Source organism: Coffea arabica, chromosome 7c, assembly GCF_036785885.1.
Source record: "Coffea arabica cultivar ET-39 chromosome 7c, Coffea Arabica ET-39 HiFi, whole genome shotgun sequence".
Classification (NCBI taxonomy): Eukaryota; Viridiplantae; Streptophyta; class Magnoliopsida; order Gentianales; family Rubiaceae; genus Coffea; species Coffea arabica.
The window spans coordinates 253781-270874 of NC_092322.1; the positions used below are offsets into that span (position 1 = coordinate 253781).

Below are 17094 nucleotides of genomic sequence, written 5' to 3' on the forward strand. Positions count from 1 at the left end.
TTGTCGACGGAGGGCAGCGGGCTGTCCTCTTCGACCGGTTCCACGGTGTCATCGATGACACCATTGGAGAGGGTACTCACTTCCTCATCCCCTGGCTCCAGAAGCCCTTCATCTTTGACATCCGTACCCGTCCCCACACGATTCCGATTACGATTAGCCCCACCTTCATCTTCATCATTAGGATCTTCCAAGCATCGGAGCCTGTGATTGGAGTTCCGATTTCCATAAAGCTTCAACCGTGGCTCCCTCAGGCAGCTGACGGCAGCATCAGCAACAAAATCTCTCTCGAAGGAAACCCACTTCCGGGTCATCATCTTCTTCTTCTTCGAATTCGGCTCAACAAATTTCTCCCCCGACTCGAATAGTTTATCGAGAATCGTCTTCCAAGTCCGATCTCAGTTTGCTCTTTTGGCAAACTACCTGGTTCATTGGCTTACTTTTACTAATGGCAATCTCGTTTTTCGGTCTCGCCATTTTCCTTTTTCTTACCCTTGACTCCGATTTCACCTCTTCCCCCGTCTCTGCAGCTTCCGAAGGCGTCTAGGTAAACCGAAAGCCCACTTACTACTTCAAATTTGTGGTTTTTGTGTTCCTGTAGTTGCACAGATATGCGGTGCATCTTTGTGTGTGTGCTTTTCCCCCTATTTGTTGAAACTGTACGCGAAAAAGTTGTTTTATAGTTATTTTTGGTTCAAAATTTTGACCAAGTTTGTGCTATTATAGGCATGTGATGGTTATAAATTCTAGCGCTTCAGAGGTTTCTAAGCTAAAAGAGGACAGGGAAAGAGGAAATGGAGTTGTTTGTGTAGAATTAGTAATAGCCTTCGACATGTTTGATGAAATGCCTCGATAATCTTTGTTAAAAATCTAGCTGGGTGTCAGTTAAAAATTGCAATTTGGATTTTTTAAAGAGCTGATTTATGAATTAAATTTGATTTTTTTCCTGTTTTATAGTTTGACGTTTCTGTTGTGTGGCGAAAATAAAAAATGGTGTATGATGCTTTGAGTTCTAATTGTTGTATAATGGGGCTTTGTACTAAGTCATTCTTATTTTGTTCGGCATCTGTGATTTTGATAGATTACTTATGGGTCAGTGATCAAGTTGATGCATGAGAGAACAAAGTTTAGGCTGCATTCGCATGATGTACCATATGGCTCTGGTAGTGGGCAGCAGTCCGTCACTGGTTTTCCCAACGTTGATGACTCAAACAGCTATTGGGTATGTTTCTTTTTCTAGTATCTATTTTTTTCTAGATCATCATAATTTTCTAAGGTTAGGTATGATTAAGCTTGGCTTGCAGATTGTTAGACCTGTATCAGATACCAATGCCCAACAAGGGGATACAATCAAAGGTGGTACCATCATCAGGCTGCAACACATGAGGACCAGAAAATGGTTACATAGCCACTTGCTAAATGTAAGTCTTACTATGATGCGTATTGCTGTTATGCCGTATGCAATTAATCTTCTTATCAGTAAATAGCATGTAATGGGTAAAAACCACTATGCCTTATGAACTTGTGTTGATAGTTACTAGGCCACTCACAGCCTGTCTATCAGCTTCTAAAACCGTGATACTTCTCTTTCTTGTGACAGATTCATAACTGATTCTACAATAATGTACTTCCTTGGTTCCGGGTAAGCATTCTGGTTTGTGTTTTCTTGCTAGTGCTCAACATTTGTGTAAATGACAGTAGATTATTAGAAGAAAAATTTCTTTCCTGATAGGGTCCTTGAGACTATTTGCATTAAAAACCATGAAAACATTATTGATTGTTCCGTATATACTCCTTTATCTTTCCATTTCCTTGGTTCTGCAGTCTTTTGTTGTCAAAATCATGCTTATACCTTGTTCTTCCTCTGTTTTACAGTAGCATTTGATAGAAGAACTTTCAGCCTACAAGATACAAGTGAGCTGTTGAGAGTCGATTGACTTTCTTGATGTGTAATTCATGTCGTGTAAATGAACGCTAGTTACGCTTTTAGCTCCTTCTCATTAGCTTACCATTTGTCAGGTATGTCTGGACATCTGTACGGACTTCTTGTGGCCATTAACCTTACTAGTCATGTGCTCTTCTGTTATTTATGAATCATTCCTGTGAATCTTTTCATGTATGAAACATGATGACAAATCTACTCTCGCTTATGGGAGTTGGCATTTTCAGTTCTCATAGTCACGGTGCTGCTCAAGTTTGATGTTTCTAGATTTTTGCATCATAGCATATTTTCTTATATGCATTTTGTTCTTTGGGATAATTTTACAAGTCCTTTGGGTTTCTGATTGACAGAATGTATAGCATGGAGCACTACCTGCAGGTTGCTTCTATATCAAAAAAAAAAAAACTCCTGGCAATTAAAAGTGTCAGCATAGAATTCGAAATCCTAATGTTGTACTATAGCTATCCTGACACTTTGAATTATCAAGAAAAGGGATTTTTGTTGACAGATGGGATGTTATAACATCATAGTTTTCCTGACACGTTTGAATATATGAGCCTATCCCCACATTGGAAGGGACAACACTCGTCTGAGGTGTGAGGAAAAGTAAAGTGTCAGGTTAGATTATCTATACTGACACCTTTAAATGCCGTTAAAAGTCATTTTTGTTGTAGTGTGTGTGCCATTGATGAAAAAAAAAAAGAATTAGAGATGGTTTTGAAAATTCTTTTTCTCCTAACAACGGGTTTTATGCACAGAAAATTAATGTTATCACTAATCATCCAAAAAAAAAAAAAGGCAACCAAAAAGAGAATGAATCCCAAATGTCTTTTACATTTTGTCAAAACTTTTGTTGTGAATAGTGGGCATAAGGATATAGAATTTTGAACAAATTTTCAGGTATTGAATTTCTTAGTTACCAAATTATTACATAGATACTTGACATTAATTTCAGAGCCAAAAGGCGAAGAAAAAAAGTGCAGAAACTCGCAAAGTTGGATGATCGGTTGACCACAAAAATCAACTTCGGCCATGTTAGCTAAACGAAGCGATGGGATTCTAGTAAAAAAAATAAAATGCACAATTTCGATTTTACCATTTTAGTTGACATTACAAAATAGAGAAATTCTAACACCCTTTTAAGAATCACACCTTCTGCATAAATTCTCCGTTGGATGGTGAAATAATTATTTTGGACCCTTATATTATTTTGAAATAATTATTTAAAATTGTAACAACGATCGACATTGAAAAATAGAAATTGGGAAAATGATTCCTTGAAGAGACCATAGAATTTTTCAACAAACTATATAAATATGTGTTTGAGGAATGATAGTAGGCAAGATTGAAAATTGAGCCCGTTTAATATGGCATAACATCTGAAAATAATTACTCCATAGAGAAGGATCGATGAACTACTAATATAACTACTTCACCTAAAATGTTTTGCCTCCACCACTGCTAAAGCTTGTATTGTAAACCCAATTATGCCAATCAATGATATAGCAAAACAATTGTTCAAAAAAGAAAAAAAAAAAAGATTCAATAGCCCTTGAACCATTCAGATGTAAAGGTTCCAGAAACTTGTACTGTAAGATTGAAGAATGCTCATAATCATATTGTGCACGAATAAATTTTATACGGTGATGATGGGATTGCTTTATCCTTTTGCCTCTACTTTTTTTTTTTTTTCACTCTGGCAAACCGATCCTGCGACATTTGTACTTAATGATATTTCATATCAGTTTCAAGAAAAAACGTGTTGCTGCATGTTATTTCACATCATTCCGTAATTTGGTTTGAGGGATTCCTCATTCCATGATCCATCTTCTTCTACACCTCCCTACAGTTGATGCATTTATTGTTGAGTGTTCTCCTAATAGATCCCCAACCAAAAAGCATGTCGCAGTTTTATGGTTAGAAGTCATTCTGTCGATTAGCATTTTATTGATAGAATGTTTTTATTTGCCTGTCTGTGAATCTCTTATTTTTTTTAGGCTTTAGCATAGTTAACTCAATATGCTACACACACACACATACATGTGTTTGTGTCAAACTCTCATTCCATGTTCTTTTGTGGAATAAGCTTCATATGTTCAAAATGATAGAGTTGGTGTCATGTTTTCTTGTCAATTCCTCTCTTGGGACATCTATCCATCCACAAGATTTCTCTAGTGCGTCTTATCATTCCATGCGGTTGACCGGTTATTGCACGGAGCGAGATTTATCCAATATGCACTCTTGAGTAGTGACGGGGGATTTTCTTGTCAACAAGAAAATAAGTTCCATAATGTTGTATCTAGAATCAATCCTGTTCATCTTTCATAGTGACACTCAATATGTACACTCATGGATTAAAGAAATGAAAGATGAAAGTAAAGGAAACTTGGCACACACTTGAACAGGTACACATGGCGATCCCTAATCGATCAATCATGCTATGGCATGTGATCAACGAAATTAAGCAGTAGAAATGAGAAAGAGATTACGTACTCAATTTAACTACAATTATTTTGCCTACAAGAAGGAACCATCTAGATATGGTCAATCAGTAATTCGACTTTAAAAGTGTTTTGATACAAGAAATTTTTTTTTTCCCGTTCCTTTTTGGGTTTGAAAATCCAGGAACAAAACTTGGTGCGTAGGAACAGTGATCTGCATTCTAGTATTGTCCACCTCAATTTGACTTTTCTGGGTTTGAGGTGTGACAACTAACACTCCAAGTGCTTCTATTCGTTGCCGTGAGCTACAGCAATTTGTCCTTTTAGTTGGAGGTGTGACGATTGGATGTACCATTTTGTCCTTATTGAATGGCTTCACTTTGACGGACGAAGCAGTAGCACTAAAGCTGGCTGTGAGCAAAGCAACCACTTTGCAACTAAGGAAAGTGCAATTCCAAGTAACTCCTCAACCACATCCGAACTCAGAAGGCAAGTGATATTAGAGTAGTTACGCTGGTGGAAGATATTGTTCAATTGAAAGAGTTGTCTCATATGTGCTCCTTTTGTCTAGTTAATAGTGATAAGAATCATCTAAACTCTAGGATTAGCATATATGCCTTAGGCATCACAATTGATGAGGAACTCTTGTTTCCTCGGTATCAAGCTCACTAATTTGTAAAATTAACTCGAGCCTTTGCTCGTACTTGTATATGTTTTGGAAGTAATATAATCAAACATCGTTTCGAAAAAAAAAAAGAATGGCTTCACTTTCACAAAAAATAATAATAATAATAATAATGGCTTCACAGAACCATCTATTGCATCAGAAATCAGTCACTTGTCACCATTGGTGCATTGTCATTTGGCACACCGTCCATCAGTGTAACACGTTAGCTACATCCTTCAGCAATTTTGTCAAAAACCATAAGATGTAATTCACTTTTAACATAAATTAAATATAGAATAAATTTTTATGAATTCCATATGTAACGTTAAAAATGATGTACATATGATGATATGAACCTTACACTCTTTTTGATCAATCTTTGACGTTAACTATTCAAGACCGGTCATTCTCACTGACGACCGTTCTTGCTCCGCGTCTTGATGGGCAGCAAGTTTCAGTCTCTTGTCAAGGACATGACTACCGTGTAATGTTGCACTGCCACATTCTTCTGAGAAGAGAAAGCAATCATAGGACTTCTTGTTTTAGGGTAGCAATTAGAGGCTTGCAGTAGCTGGTAAACTACTTTGCAAAGAATAATTATGTCATAGGTGTTTCTTTGCATCAATTAGGATCCAAAATTGAGTGTCGACCATCAATTGGAGTTTGGAAGATACGGATCAATGTTAATTGTTGTTCCATTATGTGCAACCAAGTGGACAACTACTATAAAATAAAATATATATATATTGCAAACGAATGAGATTGATCATCAAGCTTGTTTGGCCATGGTAACATCATGATCTCCAATGCACGCGTGGGACTTAAATTTTAATATTTCTTAGTGCATTGCCTTATTCTCATATCATAATTGAGAAAGTCGGCACCATTTTTTTAATGGAGAAAAGGCTAAATTCTTGGATGTTATTGCATTAATATTATATGAAATGTGAGCCCTTTTCTTATCTGATTCTAATATTCAGGACAAATATTATATGGTATATGATTCGATTAGACACTTATATTATGGTAACTTGTATCTTCATTTTCAATGATTAGAGCTGACTATTACAAAAGCATAAGAAAATATTCGTAGTTATCATTGTTTCCATATTTGTGGCTTCTTTACTGCCAATTTGAGGGTGCCTTGGTGATTATGTATGTAGTCAATCGCAGACGGAATCCTCTATCTATTATGTTTGTCCATTTTCCTATCTAATAGAAAATTACGTAGTTCCACTTACTAATACTGCTAATGTGGCACATAATATTGGATGCATATTTAGGGAATGTTTGATAAATGAGTTTCAAATTCAATTTTAATATGTACGACCTACTTTTTGAATCAACATGACCGCATGTAACTGCAACTCTAACAAGTTCAAGGATTCGTCCTCAAATGTTTGCCTAATCTCATCTGAATCATGCGGTGTGGAATTTCAAAGTAGAAGACTATGAGTACCATTGGGCATAAACAAACATCATTTATGGATATAATTGAATTTAAAACCCATTTACCAAATACCCCCTAAATATGCATTCAATAATATGTGCTACATCAGCAGTATTAGTATGTGAAACTACGTGTAGTTTTATATTAGACAAGAAAGTAAACAGATATAATGGACAGAAGATCCTATCTGAGTCAGTCGACACCTTTCAAAAATTTGGGTGGGATGTTTTTAAGTTCCATAATGATTTAAGCTTTCGATCTGGTATATAAGATAAGGAATGTCAAAACTTTTAATACCTTGTACATGCAGAACAAGTCTGCTTATATAGATGTTGTTTTTTTCTTTTTGAAGTTTTCATATAGAAAGAAGGTAGGATTCAGGAGCAGAGAAAATCAAGTTGGTTTTGAACAAATATGTGATGTTAACACAAAATATACCAATTTTTTCCTTATGAAACATTAGAAATATAGGGGATGAAGTGGACAAAAAATCATTGTTCTCCACAAATTGACTGCATATATAGGTTCAATGTAGCTACCCTCTTCTGCTGGTTGAATGGCTGCTGGATACATTGGCAAAGTCCTCCCTTTCTATATGCTTTATTGTACAAAAGGACTTGGAATTCTTGAGGGGATACGAATCTGTTCCAAAATCCAAGAAGGTGAGCAGTACTGGTTTTGGGTGCACCCACCAAACCAATTGGCCACGCAGAAAGGAAAGCAAAGATTGAACAGGAAAAGTGAGAATCTTCTTCTTCTTTGACTTGAAAAAAAAATGATAATTAATCACAGCAAAAGGCATTATTATTCACAAATGCGCCACGAACTTCAGTAATTGTCACTTGTCATGCAAAGTCTTTCTTAACAGTAGCCATCAATTATAAGAAAGGCATTTGTGACCTGACCTAAGGAGTTTCTTTAGCGGCAACTAGACAGTGGAAATGTGTGTTTTCCCCCCTTTTTTGGGATGTGCCTAATTTCCAAATTTAATTATTTGAACTGCTAAAATTTGATGTCCTTCTTAAACAACTGAGTGTACTAATCATGATTATGCACTATCAGAATTAATTAATTGTCATATCAAAGTAACAAAATGAGATGCGAAACCACACTATTATATCTATGGCTAAAATGAGATGAGGGACAATTGTATATAAAGACACCTTTTCCCTGCATCATCATGTTCGTTTTTATTTCTTTCTGTTTTCTTGTTTGGTCAAATGGAGGCTGAAGCTGGTTAATTACATAAGGTCATGACTGAGCACAATCATTAACCCTATTATGATTCTCGTTAGGCAAGAATCAAGCCTAATGTGGCTCGATTTAGACCACTGTCCCTAGCTGCATAACATGGTCCCTATAAAATACTATGTACATTGTGGTAAAGTAACCAAACAATACATGGATATTGACCATTGAGCGACAAGTTTCTTTCAGAATCAAGATTTCTTAGTGCTTTTTTTTTTTTTTTTGTTTTCTGGGGAGACGTCCGACATGGGCAAGTTCAAGAAGGTTTGCGTCTTCTGCGGAAGTAATTCAGGGTACAGAAAGATATTCAGCGATGCAGCCCTTGATCTTGGAAAAGAATTGGTTTGTTGCCTCTCTCTCTCTCTCCTCCCTTGCTCTTTTTTTGTTTCTGCTCTTTTACAAAGATATATGGATAGAGGAGCTGGCTTTGGTTTAGTCATTCAACATCAACTGATGGAGATGGTACAAAATAGGTGCAAAGAAAGGTAGACCTAATCTACGGAGGAGGGAGCATTGGTCTGATGGGATTGGTTTCCCAAACAGTATATGATGGTGGATGCAATGTTCTAGGGTATACATGCCAAATTTACTCAATTCATTCAGAGTTTAAACTTGAATCAAATCAATTGTATTTGTCATGGACTATTTAACTTCTTTGATACAACTCGTCAATACTAACTCTGCCTTTATGTCTCCTTTGTGTCTATTCTTTCTCCATATATATATAAAGAGTGATTCCAAAGGCTCTCGTTTCGGTAGAGGTATGTATGTATATCTGATTTCATTGCCATGCCAAGTCTCTCCAACCCTTTCCCACCTCCCTATATATATATATACACCTCCATCTCTTGGGTTTTCTTGGAGATAATTGGTAAGCAATTGATTAATGAGGCATGATGAGCAGATATCAGGCGAGGCAGTTGGAGAAGTGACCATAGTTTCTGACATGCATGAAAGGAAAGCTGAAATGGCTCGTAGGGCCGATGCTTTCATAGCTCTTCCTGGTATTCATCTTTCATCCTCATCCCACTTCCTGTTAATGTTTCATGCTCATCCCAATTTTTTTTTTTAAAAAAATTTTCAATATTTTTCAAGCCCTTTTCTTTACGAAAAAGTTAAACGGTTTGCGATTGAGGGTGTCATATCTAATTCCCGTTATGATCCTAAATTGATTGAGAATTTCGGAATTTTTTTTTGAACGAGTGAATTGATCAAACTTATTTGTTAACTTAACTAGCTTGGAACAATAAAAAAAAAAAGAAAAAAAACCTACTTTATAAGCATATGCATATGCTATATAGTATTAATAACTTGATAAAAAAAAATTGCTGATTTTCTGTTTTGGGTGATACTAATGAAGGAGGGTACGGAACAATGGAGGAGCTGCTTGAGATAATATCATGGTCGCAGCTTGGAATTCATGATAAACCGGTACGCATGTTTCATGTTCCAACACTTTGGCATCATTCTTGAGGGCCATTTTGAGCTAATATTTCTGCTAATCTTTCATTTGAGATTAATGATTAATTGGACCACATCACTTTATAATCCAACCTACCCTCCAATGCATAGAAAAATTGGAGAAAATGCATTTGATAAACGTAGAATGTCTCTATATATGGGAAGGAGGAATATAGAGTAATTCCATTCTAATAGTGTCAATTTGCTATTTTTGTCTTTTAGGACTTTTTTAGTGATTCATTTTGATGCTTATTATTTACAACTAACAGCTTCTATAGCCTTTTTTTTTTAAAAAAAAAAAAGAAAGGGAATAACTTCTATGACATTTAAATTAATCTTCATTGCTTCCAACTTCCTTTTATTAGAACAAAACAATGAACAATTTCTCCCAAGAGTCAAAAAAAAAAAATCAAAGGTCAAAATTTTAGTTTAAGATTCATATTTGGCTTTTTTCTAATGTTTTGTAGAATTTTGTAAATAATGTTTGCTTGGTGTTGCCGGCTATATAATATAACTCTAGGGCCTTATGGAGGATTAATGCTTAAAATGATGTAACTTGTCAAGTTGAATGGATATTTCAAGTTTTAGCTCCTTAGTTCTTTAACTAGAGTAATTAACAAAGTTTGTAATGCTTTAGAAATAGTGCATCAATTCTTCATTCCAACCTGGTTAACACTCTTCAATTATCAAATTCCCACTTTGATCTTTGAATTTCAAAATTGGACACTTTAGTCTATTAACTATAAAATCCATTCCACTTAAGTAAGACCTTTGGGGAAGTGGGATAGATTTTATACTTAAGTCAAAATATTTTAGGGACTAAAGTGAGATAACTTTTATAATTTTGGGACTAAAATTGGATATGTGTTATATTTTAAGGACTAAAGTAAAACGGATTTAATAGTTTATGGACTAAAGTATCTCGTTTCGAAATTTGAAGACCAAATAGAAATTCGAGTATAGTTGGAGGGTGTAAAGTAAAATTGATTCTTCCAACACTGGGGAACAGTGCAATCAAGCATCAAAATTCGCGCGTTTTAGCAAAGAAACCTGGTACTACGATTTCGTTTCGGTAATACTCCGCTAGCCCATTTTGATAGTCTTAATTTTTTTTATACAATTTAAGAAAAAGTAGTTAATTTTGTTGGAACAATAAATTTAGTTTGTTATTTTTCTAAAATACTCTTACATTAAATAAAGTACAACTTTATATTAACTATTCATGGAAACTTGAATTGATGATTAAGAAAGAATTAATCTCATTTTACATTATTTCACATTTTGGCTTGAAAGAACAACAAAGCTGGCTTTTCATATATCAATATGTTTTGGAAAATCTAAATGTATTAAATGGGGTAGATTAACAATCTATATTAAATAAGGTAGTTTATACTAATAACAACCTACGTACATTGAATAAGGGTATTTTAGAGAAATTAAAAAATAACTACATTTTTCAATTGGAAAGTGGACTACAATTTGGAACAGACGAAAAAGGAAAACATGACTATCAAAGTGGGATCGGAGAGAGTACCATGCATTCCTTTTATTGGTCCAAGTACCTAAAAGCCTAAGGGCTTGTTTCCAACTAATTCTAATTCTGTAAAAGTTGATTTTCTAGAACTGATTTTTAAAAATCAAATTGTTTAGAGTAAGTCATGTGTTCTCGTCTATAGTTAGAAAATGTATTTTTCTAAAAGCATAGACGTTCTTAAACAAAGTTGTAAAGCTCATTTTGACAAAAAAAGAAGACCAAATGACACTTATAAACTACACAAGTGACTTTTATGTTAATTAAATAATTTTTTATATAATTGGGCAAGAAAATGGAGAATAGGGACAAATTAATAATATGAATCTAGAGCTGCGATTGTGAATAGGAAGAAATGGTGAGAGACATGTGGCAAAAAAAGAATTATATAGTAATCTTCAAGTAGATTAGTAGTTATGTCAAAATTTAAAAGATATTTTTGTTTATATGAAAAAGTAGGCCAGAATCAACATCTAAAAGCAACTTACGACATGCTTCTGATTTTCAGATTTTTTGGACTCGAAAAATCTAAAATTAGATTTTTTAAATCAGTTGAGAACGCATCAAAATTGTTTTTTGAAAATCAAAAACTAAAATCAGTTGAGAACATGCCCTAAAACTATAATAGACGTGACCAAATCTCCAGCAGGGTTTTTGCCTCCCAATGCAAACCTATCCTTCAAGTATTAACTTTACTCTTTTTGGTTGATAAGCATCTTCCAAAGTGGCAAGTATTACGTAATTCCCATAACAGTAGTCCTGTTCGATTGCTATTAATTTTGTAAAACTTATTTCATATCGAAGTGAGTCTTGAAAATAATAATCTTCGGTATGATATGATACATACGTACGTAGATACATACATACATATATATATGTTTGTCATTTTACAGCTTAAGTGAGCGTGACAGTTGATTTTGTTAGGCCCTCTTGACTCTATTGACTCATTATATATGCACACACAATCACATACAAAAGTATGCATATTTGCAATATAACAAGAAAAATTGAGGTCAGAAGGCTTCATGTTTAGTTAGTAGTTTAGACATATGGCCTAGGCATGTGTGTACCAAATGGTCACAAGAGATTGAGGTTTAAGTAATTGCCCATGACCTAACATGTTAGTTGAAACAAACTAAACGATTCTGCTTCTTCAATAATCCAATGTAAAACTTGATGAAGAATTTTATGATGGCATTCATGAGGCCATGATGTTGTGTGCTTTAATTCATGAGGTCAGTTGAGAATTTTGATGTAAAAAACTCAGGTAGCTGTCCTTGACTTTTCTTCTACCATTATATTTATGTTTTGGTATGGCGAGTATTTTATAGTTTATACTACTATTTGGGTATAGTAGCAATAACTAATTAACGTATACCATCTAATAAGAGGGATTAATAGAATTGGTCGTATTGAATCTAAAGTAATCAAGAAAGTTTAGATGGAAACTTAAACTCATTAGTTTGCCACTTCACATAATGCTTATGATCTAACCACTAACTGGGAATGCAATGGTATCTGATATGCATGCTACATTATCTCAATTCGAATTTAAGCATCAAATTTTACATATATAACATGCATCTGAACCCGTTGATATATTTACTGACAGTGCATAAAACGTTTACTTCTGAAATTTTCCATCAAAGTTGCTCAAGGGAAATGATATCAATGGTAATTAACCAAGCACTATTGCATTCATGTATTAGAAATGGGACAATGAAAGCAAGAAATCATCAAGTGGTGTATACAGATTGCAGACTCACCTGGAAACATGATCATTGAGACATATACAGCTACTGATCCCTGGGTCCAGCTCTCTTGCCAATGGCATCATCACCTTTAACACGATCAAATGGTTAATAGGCTTGGCTGCTGACAATATTTTCGAGTCTAGAATCCAAACTTGGAGCTTCAGAAAATTTTTCCACCACCGGAAGCAGCTACGTTTGTCCCTGCACAAGAAATATATGGTGGGCTTATACCTAAAAAGTTTGAAGATTTGTCTAACTACCCATAAAAGCACGGAGCATTTATATGTAGCAGGAGTATATATATCTACTTCCAATTGCATTGCATGATTTTTTGTTTTGGCTTTTGATTGACCGGTAGTTTCCCAGTATCTTTACCGGATTGCTGTTGAAGAAATTAGTATGGCAAAGGTGGACTAACCGAACGTTCTAACCCCCAAGGCTACCGATCCATACGACAAATAAGTTACCAACCTGTCTTTGATGTACATATGCATGCCCTATCGGAACAGGTCTTCCAATTAGTTTCAAAGCATTAACTCTTGTGGAGAATTGATGGTGGAAATTGTAGTCTATCTCTGTTCAATATCTAGACTTCTAGTTTGTCAAAAAAAAAAAAAAAATCTAGACTTCTAATTAAATTATCATCATTGTACACAAAATACTTTGAGATGTATGCTAATTCTTCCATTTTGTGACTATACAAAGATAGAGGAGTAAACGAATCTAATCAACTCGAATACCCTAGTATTTAAACTTATTTGATTATTTTAACAAGATTGAAATTTTGTTAAGTTTTACTTGTTTAGTTGTTGAATCGAGTTTGAACGAGTTCTTTTTTGAGTTTGAAAGTTATCGAACACAAAAAAATAAAGAGTTCAATGCTGACTTGAAACTCTTATCAATTCGAATTCGATTCGAATACGGAATAGTTTGATTTACCTTTCGGTCGTGCAAAAATGTATGAACGACATTCGACGCGTTCAACAAGCTACATCGGTATACTTGTGGTACTAAACAGTACTAGGAATATACGTATGGTACCCAACAAAACAACATCCGATACTCATTACTTCTAGTGGATGAAAATTTCCCTTCAAGCATTGAGAATTTTCCTTGGGTTTTTATAAGTCGCTGATAATGATATACATTGAATACGAAAAACGTTCATATCATGCTTCTTAGTCATTGTCTTTAGTATTCTAAACAACGAGCTCATTTCTTTTTCCTTTTTTGTCTGGGGAGGAAAGGGGAGGGGGCGCAAATTCAATTAAAGAGTTATAAAAACAAGAGTATTTTAGCTGTAAAAAGAAATTGACAGATTCCATATCTTAAGGTTTTAATTCCAAAAAACCCCATTGACATACATTTATTTGTCTTTCAATATTTTCTCAATGAAGTCAAGAAGCCCAAATGAATATCAAGTTGTGAATGAAATATTCATGTGTGCCATTGATGGAAAAAAAAAAGAATTAGAGATGGTTTTGAAAATTCTTTTTCTCCTAACAACGGGTTTTATGCACAGAAAATTAATGTTATCACTAATCATCCAAAAAAAAAAAAAAAGGCAACCAAAAAGAGAATGAATCCCAAATGTCTTTTACATTTTGTCAAAACTTTTGTTGTGAATAGTGGGCATAAGGATATAGAATTTTGAACAAATTTTCAGGTATTGAATTTCTTAGTTACCAAATTATTACATAGAAACTTGACATTAATTTCAGAGCCAAAAAGTTTAAAAAAAAAACATGCAGAAACTCGCAAAGTTGGATGATCAGTTGACCAAAAAAATCAACTTCGGCCATGTTAGCTAAACGAAGAGATGGGATTCTATTAAAAATAAATAAAATGCACAATTCGATTTTACCATTTTAGTTGACATTACAAAATAGAGAAATTCTAACACCCTTTTAAGAATCACACCTTCAGCATAAATTCTCCGTTGGATGGTGAAATAATTATTTTAGACCCTTATATTATTTTGAAATAATTATTTAAAATTTTTACAACGATCGACGTTGAAAAATAGAAATTGAGAAAATGATTCCTTGAAGAGACCATAGAATTTTTCATCAAACTATACAAATATGTATTTGAGGAATGATAGTAGGCAAGATTGAAAATTGAGCCCGTTCAATATGACATAACATCTGAAAATAATTACTCCATAGAGAAGGATCGATGAACTACTAATATAACTACTTCACCTAAAATGTTTTGCCTCCACCACTGCTAAAGCTTGTATTGTAAACCCAATTATGCCAATCAATGATATAGCAAAACAATTGTTCAAAAAAGAAAAAAAAAAAGATTCAATAGCCCTTGAACCATTCAGATGTAAAGGTTCCAGAAACTTGTACTGTAAGATTGAAGAATGCTCATAATCATATTGTGCACGAATAAATTTTATACAGTGATGATGGGATTGCTTTATCCTTTTGCCTCTACTTTTTTTTTTTTTTTTTTCACTCTGGCAAACCGATCCTGCGACATTTGTACTTAATGATATTTCATATCAGTTTCAAGAAAAAACGTGTTGCTGCATGTTATTTCACATCATTTCGTAATTTGGTTTGAGGGATTCCTCATTCCATGATCCATCTTCTTCTACACCTTCCTACAGTTGATGCATTTATTGTTGAGTGTTCTCCTAATAGATCCCCAACCAAAAAGCATGTCGCAGTTTTATGGTTAGAAGTCATTCTGTCGATTAGCATTTTATTGATAGAATGTTTTTATTTGCCTGTTTGTGAATCTCTTATTTTTTTTTAGGCTTTAGCATAGTGAACTCAATGTGCTACACACACACATGTGTGTGTTGAACTCTCATTCCAGGTTCTTTCGCTGAATAAGCTCTGTAGGTGTTTTTGAGTTGATCAAGATGGTAGATTTGATATTACGCCTTCTTATTAATCTTGATTCGAATCTTACCTGTGACATCTGCCCGTCACACAGAGTTTGTCTAGCATGTCTTATTCTCCGTGTGATTGGTGGTTGGTGGACTATTGCTCTTTGTAATTGGTGGATTATTGCACGGGACGGAATGTAACGCGGGTTCTCTTGTTAAAAAAAAAGAAGCTCCATAATGTTATTGTATCTAGAATCAATCCTGTTCATCTTTCATAGTGACACTCAATATGTACACTCATGGATTAAAGAAATGAAAGATGAAAGTAAAGGAAACTTGGCACACACTTGAACAGGTACACATGGCGATCCCTAATCGATCAATCATGCTATGGCATGTGATCAACGAAATTAAGCAGTAGAAATGAGAAAGAGATTACGTACTCAATTTAACTACAATTATTTTGCCTACAAGAAGGAACCATCTAGATATGGTCAATCAGTAATTCGACTTTAAAAGTGTTTTGATACAAGAAATTTTTTTTTTCCCGTTCCTTTTTGGGTTTGAAAATCCAGGAACAAAACTTGGTGCGTAGGAACAGTGATCTGCATTCTAGTATTGTCCACCTCAATTTGACTTTTCTGGGTTTGAGGTGTGACAACTAACACTCCAAGTGCTTCTATTCGTTGCCGTGAGCTACAGCAATTTGTCCTTTTAGTTGGAGGTGTGACGATTGGATGTACCATTTTGTCCTTATTGAATGGCTTCACTTTGACGGACGAAGCAGTAGCACTAAAGCTGGCTGTGAGCAAAGCAACCACTTTGCAACTAAGGAAAGTGCAATTCCAAGTAACTCCTCAACCACATCCGAACTCAGAAGGCAAGTGATATTAGAGTAGTTACGCTGGTGGAAGATATTGTTCAATTGAAAGAGTTGTCTCATATGTGCTCCTTTTGTCTAGTTAATAGTGATAAGAATCATCTAAACTCTAGGATTAGCATATATGCCTTAGGCATCACAATTGATGAGGAACTCTTGTTTCCTCGGTATCAAGCTCACTAATTTGTAAAATTAACTCGAGCCTTTGCTCGTACTTGTATATGTTTTGGAAGTAATATAATCAAACATCGTTTCGAAAAAAAAAAAGAATGGCTTCACTTTCACAAAAAATAATAATAATAATAATAATGGCTTCACAGAACCATCTATTGCATCAGAAATCAGTCACTTGTCACCATTGGTGCATTGTCATTTGGCACACCGTCCATCAGTGTAACACGTTAGCTACATCCTTCAGCAATTTTGTCAAAAACCATAAGATGTAATTCACTTTTAACATAAATTAAATATAGAATAAATTTTTATGAATTCCATATGTAACGTTAAAAATGATGTACATATGATGATATGAACCTTACACTCTTTTTGATCAATCTTTGACGTTAACTATTCAAGACCGGTCATTCTCACTGACGACCGTTCTTGCTCCGCGTCTTGATGGGCAGCAAGTTTCAGTCTCTTGTCAAGGACATGACTACCGTGTAATGTTGCACTGCCACATTCTTCTGAGAAGAGAAAGCAATCATAGGACTTCTTGTTTTAGGGTAGCAATTAGAGGCTTGCAGTAGCTGGTAAACTACTTTGCAAAGAATAATTATGTCATAGGTGTTTCTTTGCATCAATTAGGATCCAAAATTGAGTGTCGACCATCAATTGGAGTTTGGAAGATACGGATCAATGTTAATTGTTGTTCCATT

At 34.6% G+C, this 17094-nt stretch overlaps 1 protein-coding gene and 2 long non-coding RNA genes across 5 annotated transcripts; 2 read left to right on the plus strand and 1 right to left on the minus strand.

Annotated features, from left to right (window-relative positions):
* Positions 1-1563: 1563 nt before the first annotated feature.
* On the plus strand, positions 1564-2165 carry LOC140010279 (uncharacterized). The gene is made up of 2 exons (XR_011817583.1): positions 1564-1639; positions 1873-2165. It is a non-coding gene; the product is annotated as an uncharacterized lncRNA (long non-coding RNA).
* Positions 2166-6873: 4708 nt separating this feature from the next.
* LOC113697562 (uncharacterized) lies at positions 6874-12644 on the minus strand. 2 transcript variants are annotated; one of them, XR_003449895.2, is made up of 2 exons: positions 12504-12644; positions 6874-7139 (listed from the first exon to the last, which is right to left on the minus strand). It is a non-coding gene; the product is annotated as an uncharacterized lncRNA (long non-coding RNA). The 2 variants fall into 2 exon arrangements; XR_011817789.1 differs by having other exon boundaries at positions 6874-7169; positions 12504-12643.
* Positions 7575-13219, plus strand: LOC113697546 (probable cytokinin riboside 5'-monophosphate phosphoribohydrolase LOGL1). 2 transcript variants are annotated; one of them, XM_072057764.1, is made up of 6 exons: positions 7575-8087; positions 8219-8316; positions 8476-8506; positions 8650-8749; positions 9106-9176; positions 12350-12418. In XM_072057764.1, exons 1-6 carry the CDS (start codon positions 7992-7994, stop codon positions 12401-12403), a joined length of 450 nt encoding a protein of 149 aa, XP_071913865.1. In that variant the 5' UTR covers positions 7575-7991; the 3' UTR covers positions 12404-12418. The 2 variants fall into 2 exon arrangements, with proteins under 2 accessions (XP_071913865.1, XP_027073019.1); XM_027217218.2 differs by lacking the exon at positions 12350-12418 and adding an exon at positions 12447-13219 and having other exon boundaries at positions 7577-8087.
* Positions 13220-17094: the final 3875 nt, after the last annotated feature.

Coding starts and splice junctions, on each gene's coding strand:
- LOC113697546 (XM_027217218.2), top strand. CDS start 7,992: ATGGGCAAGTTCAAGAAGGTTTGCGTCTTCTGCGGAAGTAATTCAGGG. Junction 8,507..8,649: donor AGGCTCTCGTTTCGGTAGAG/GTATGTATGTAT, acceptor CATGATGAGCAG/ATATCAGGCGAGGCAGTTGG. Junction 9,177..12,446: donor TTGGAATTCATGATAAACCG/GTACGCATGTTT, acceptor TTCATGTATTAG/AAATGGGACAATGAAAGCAA.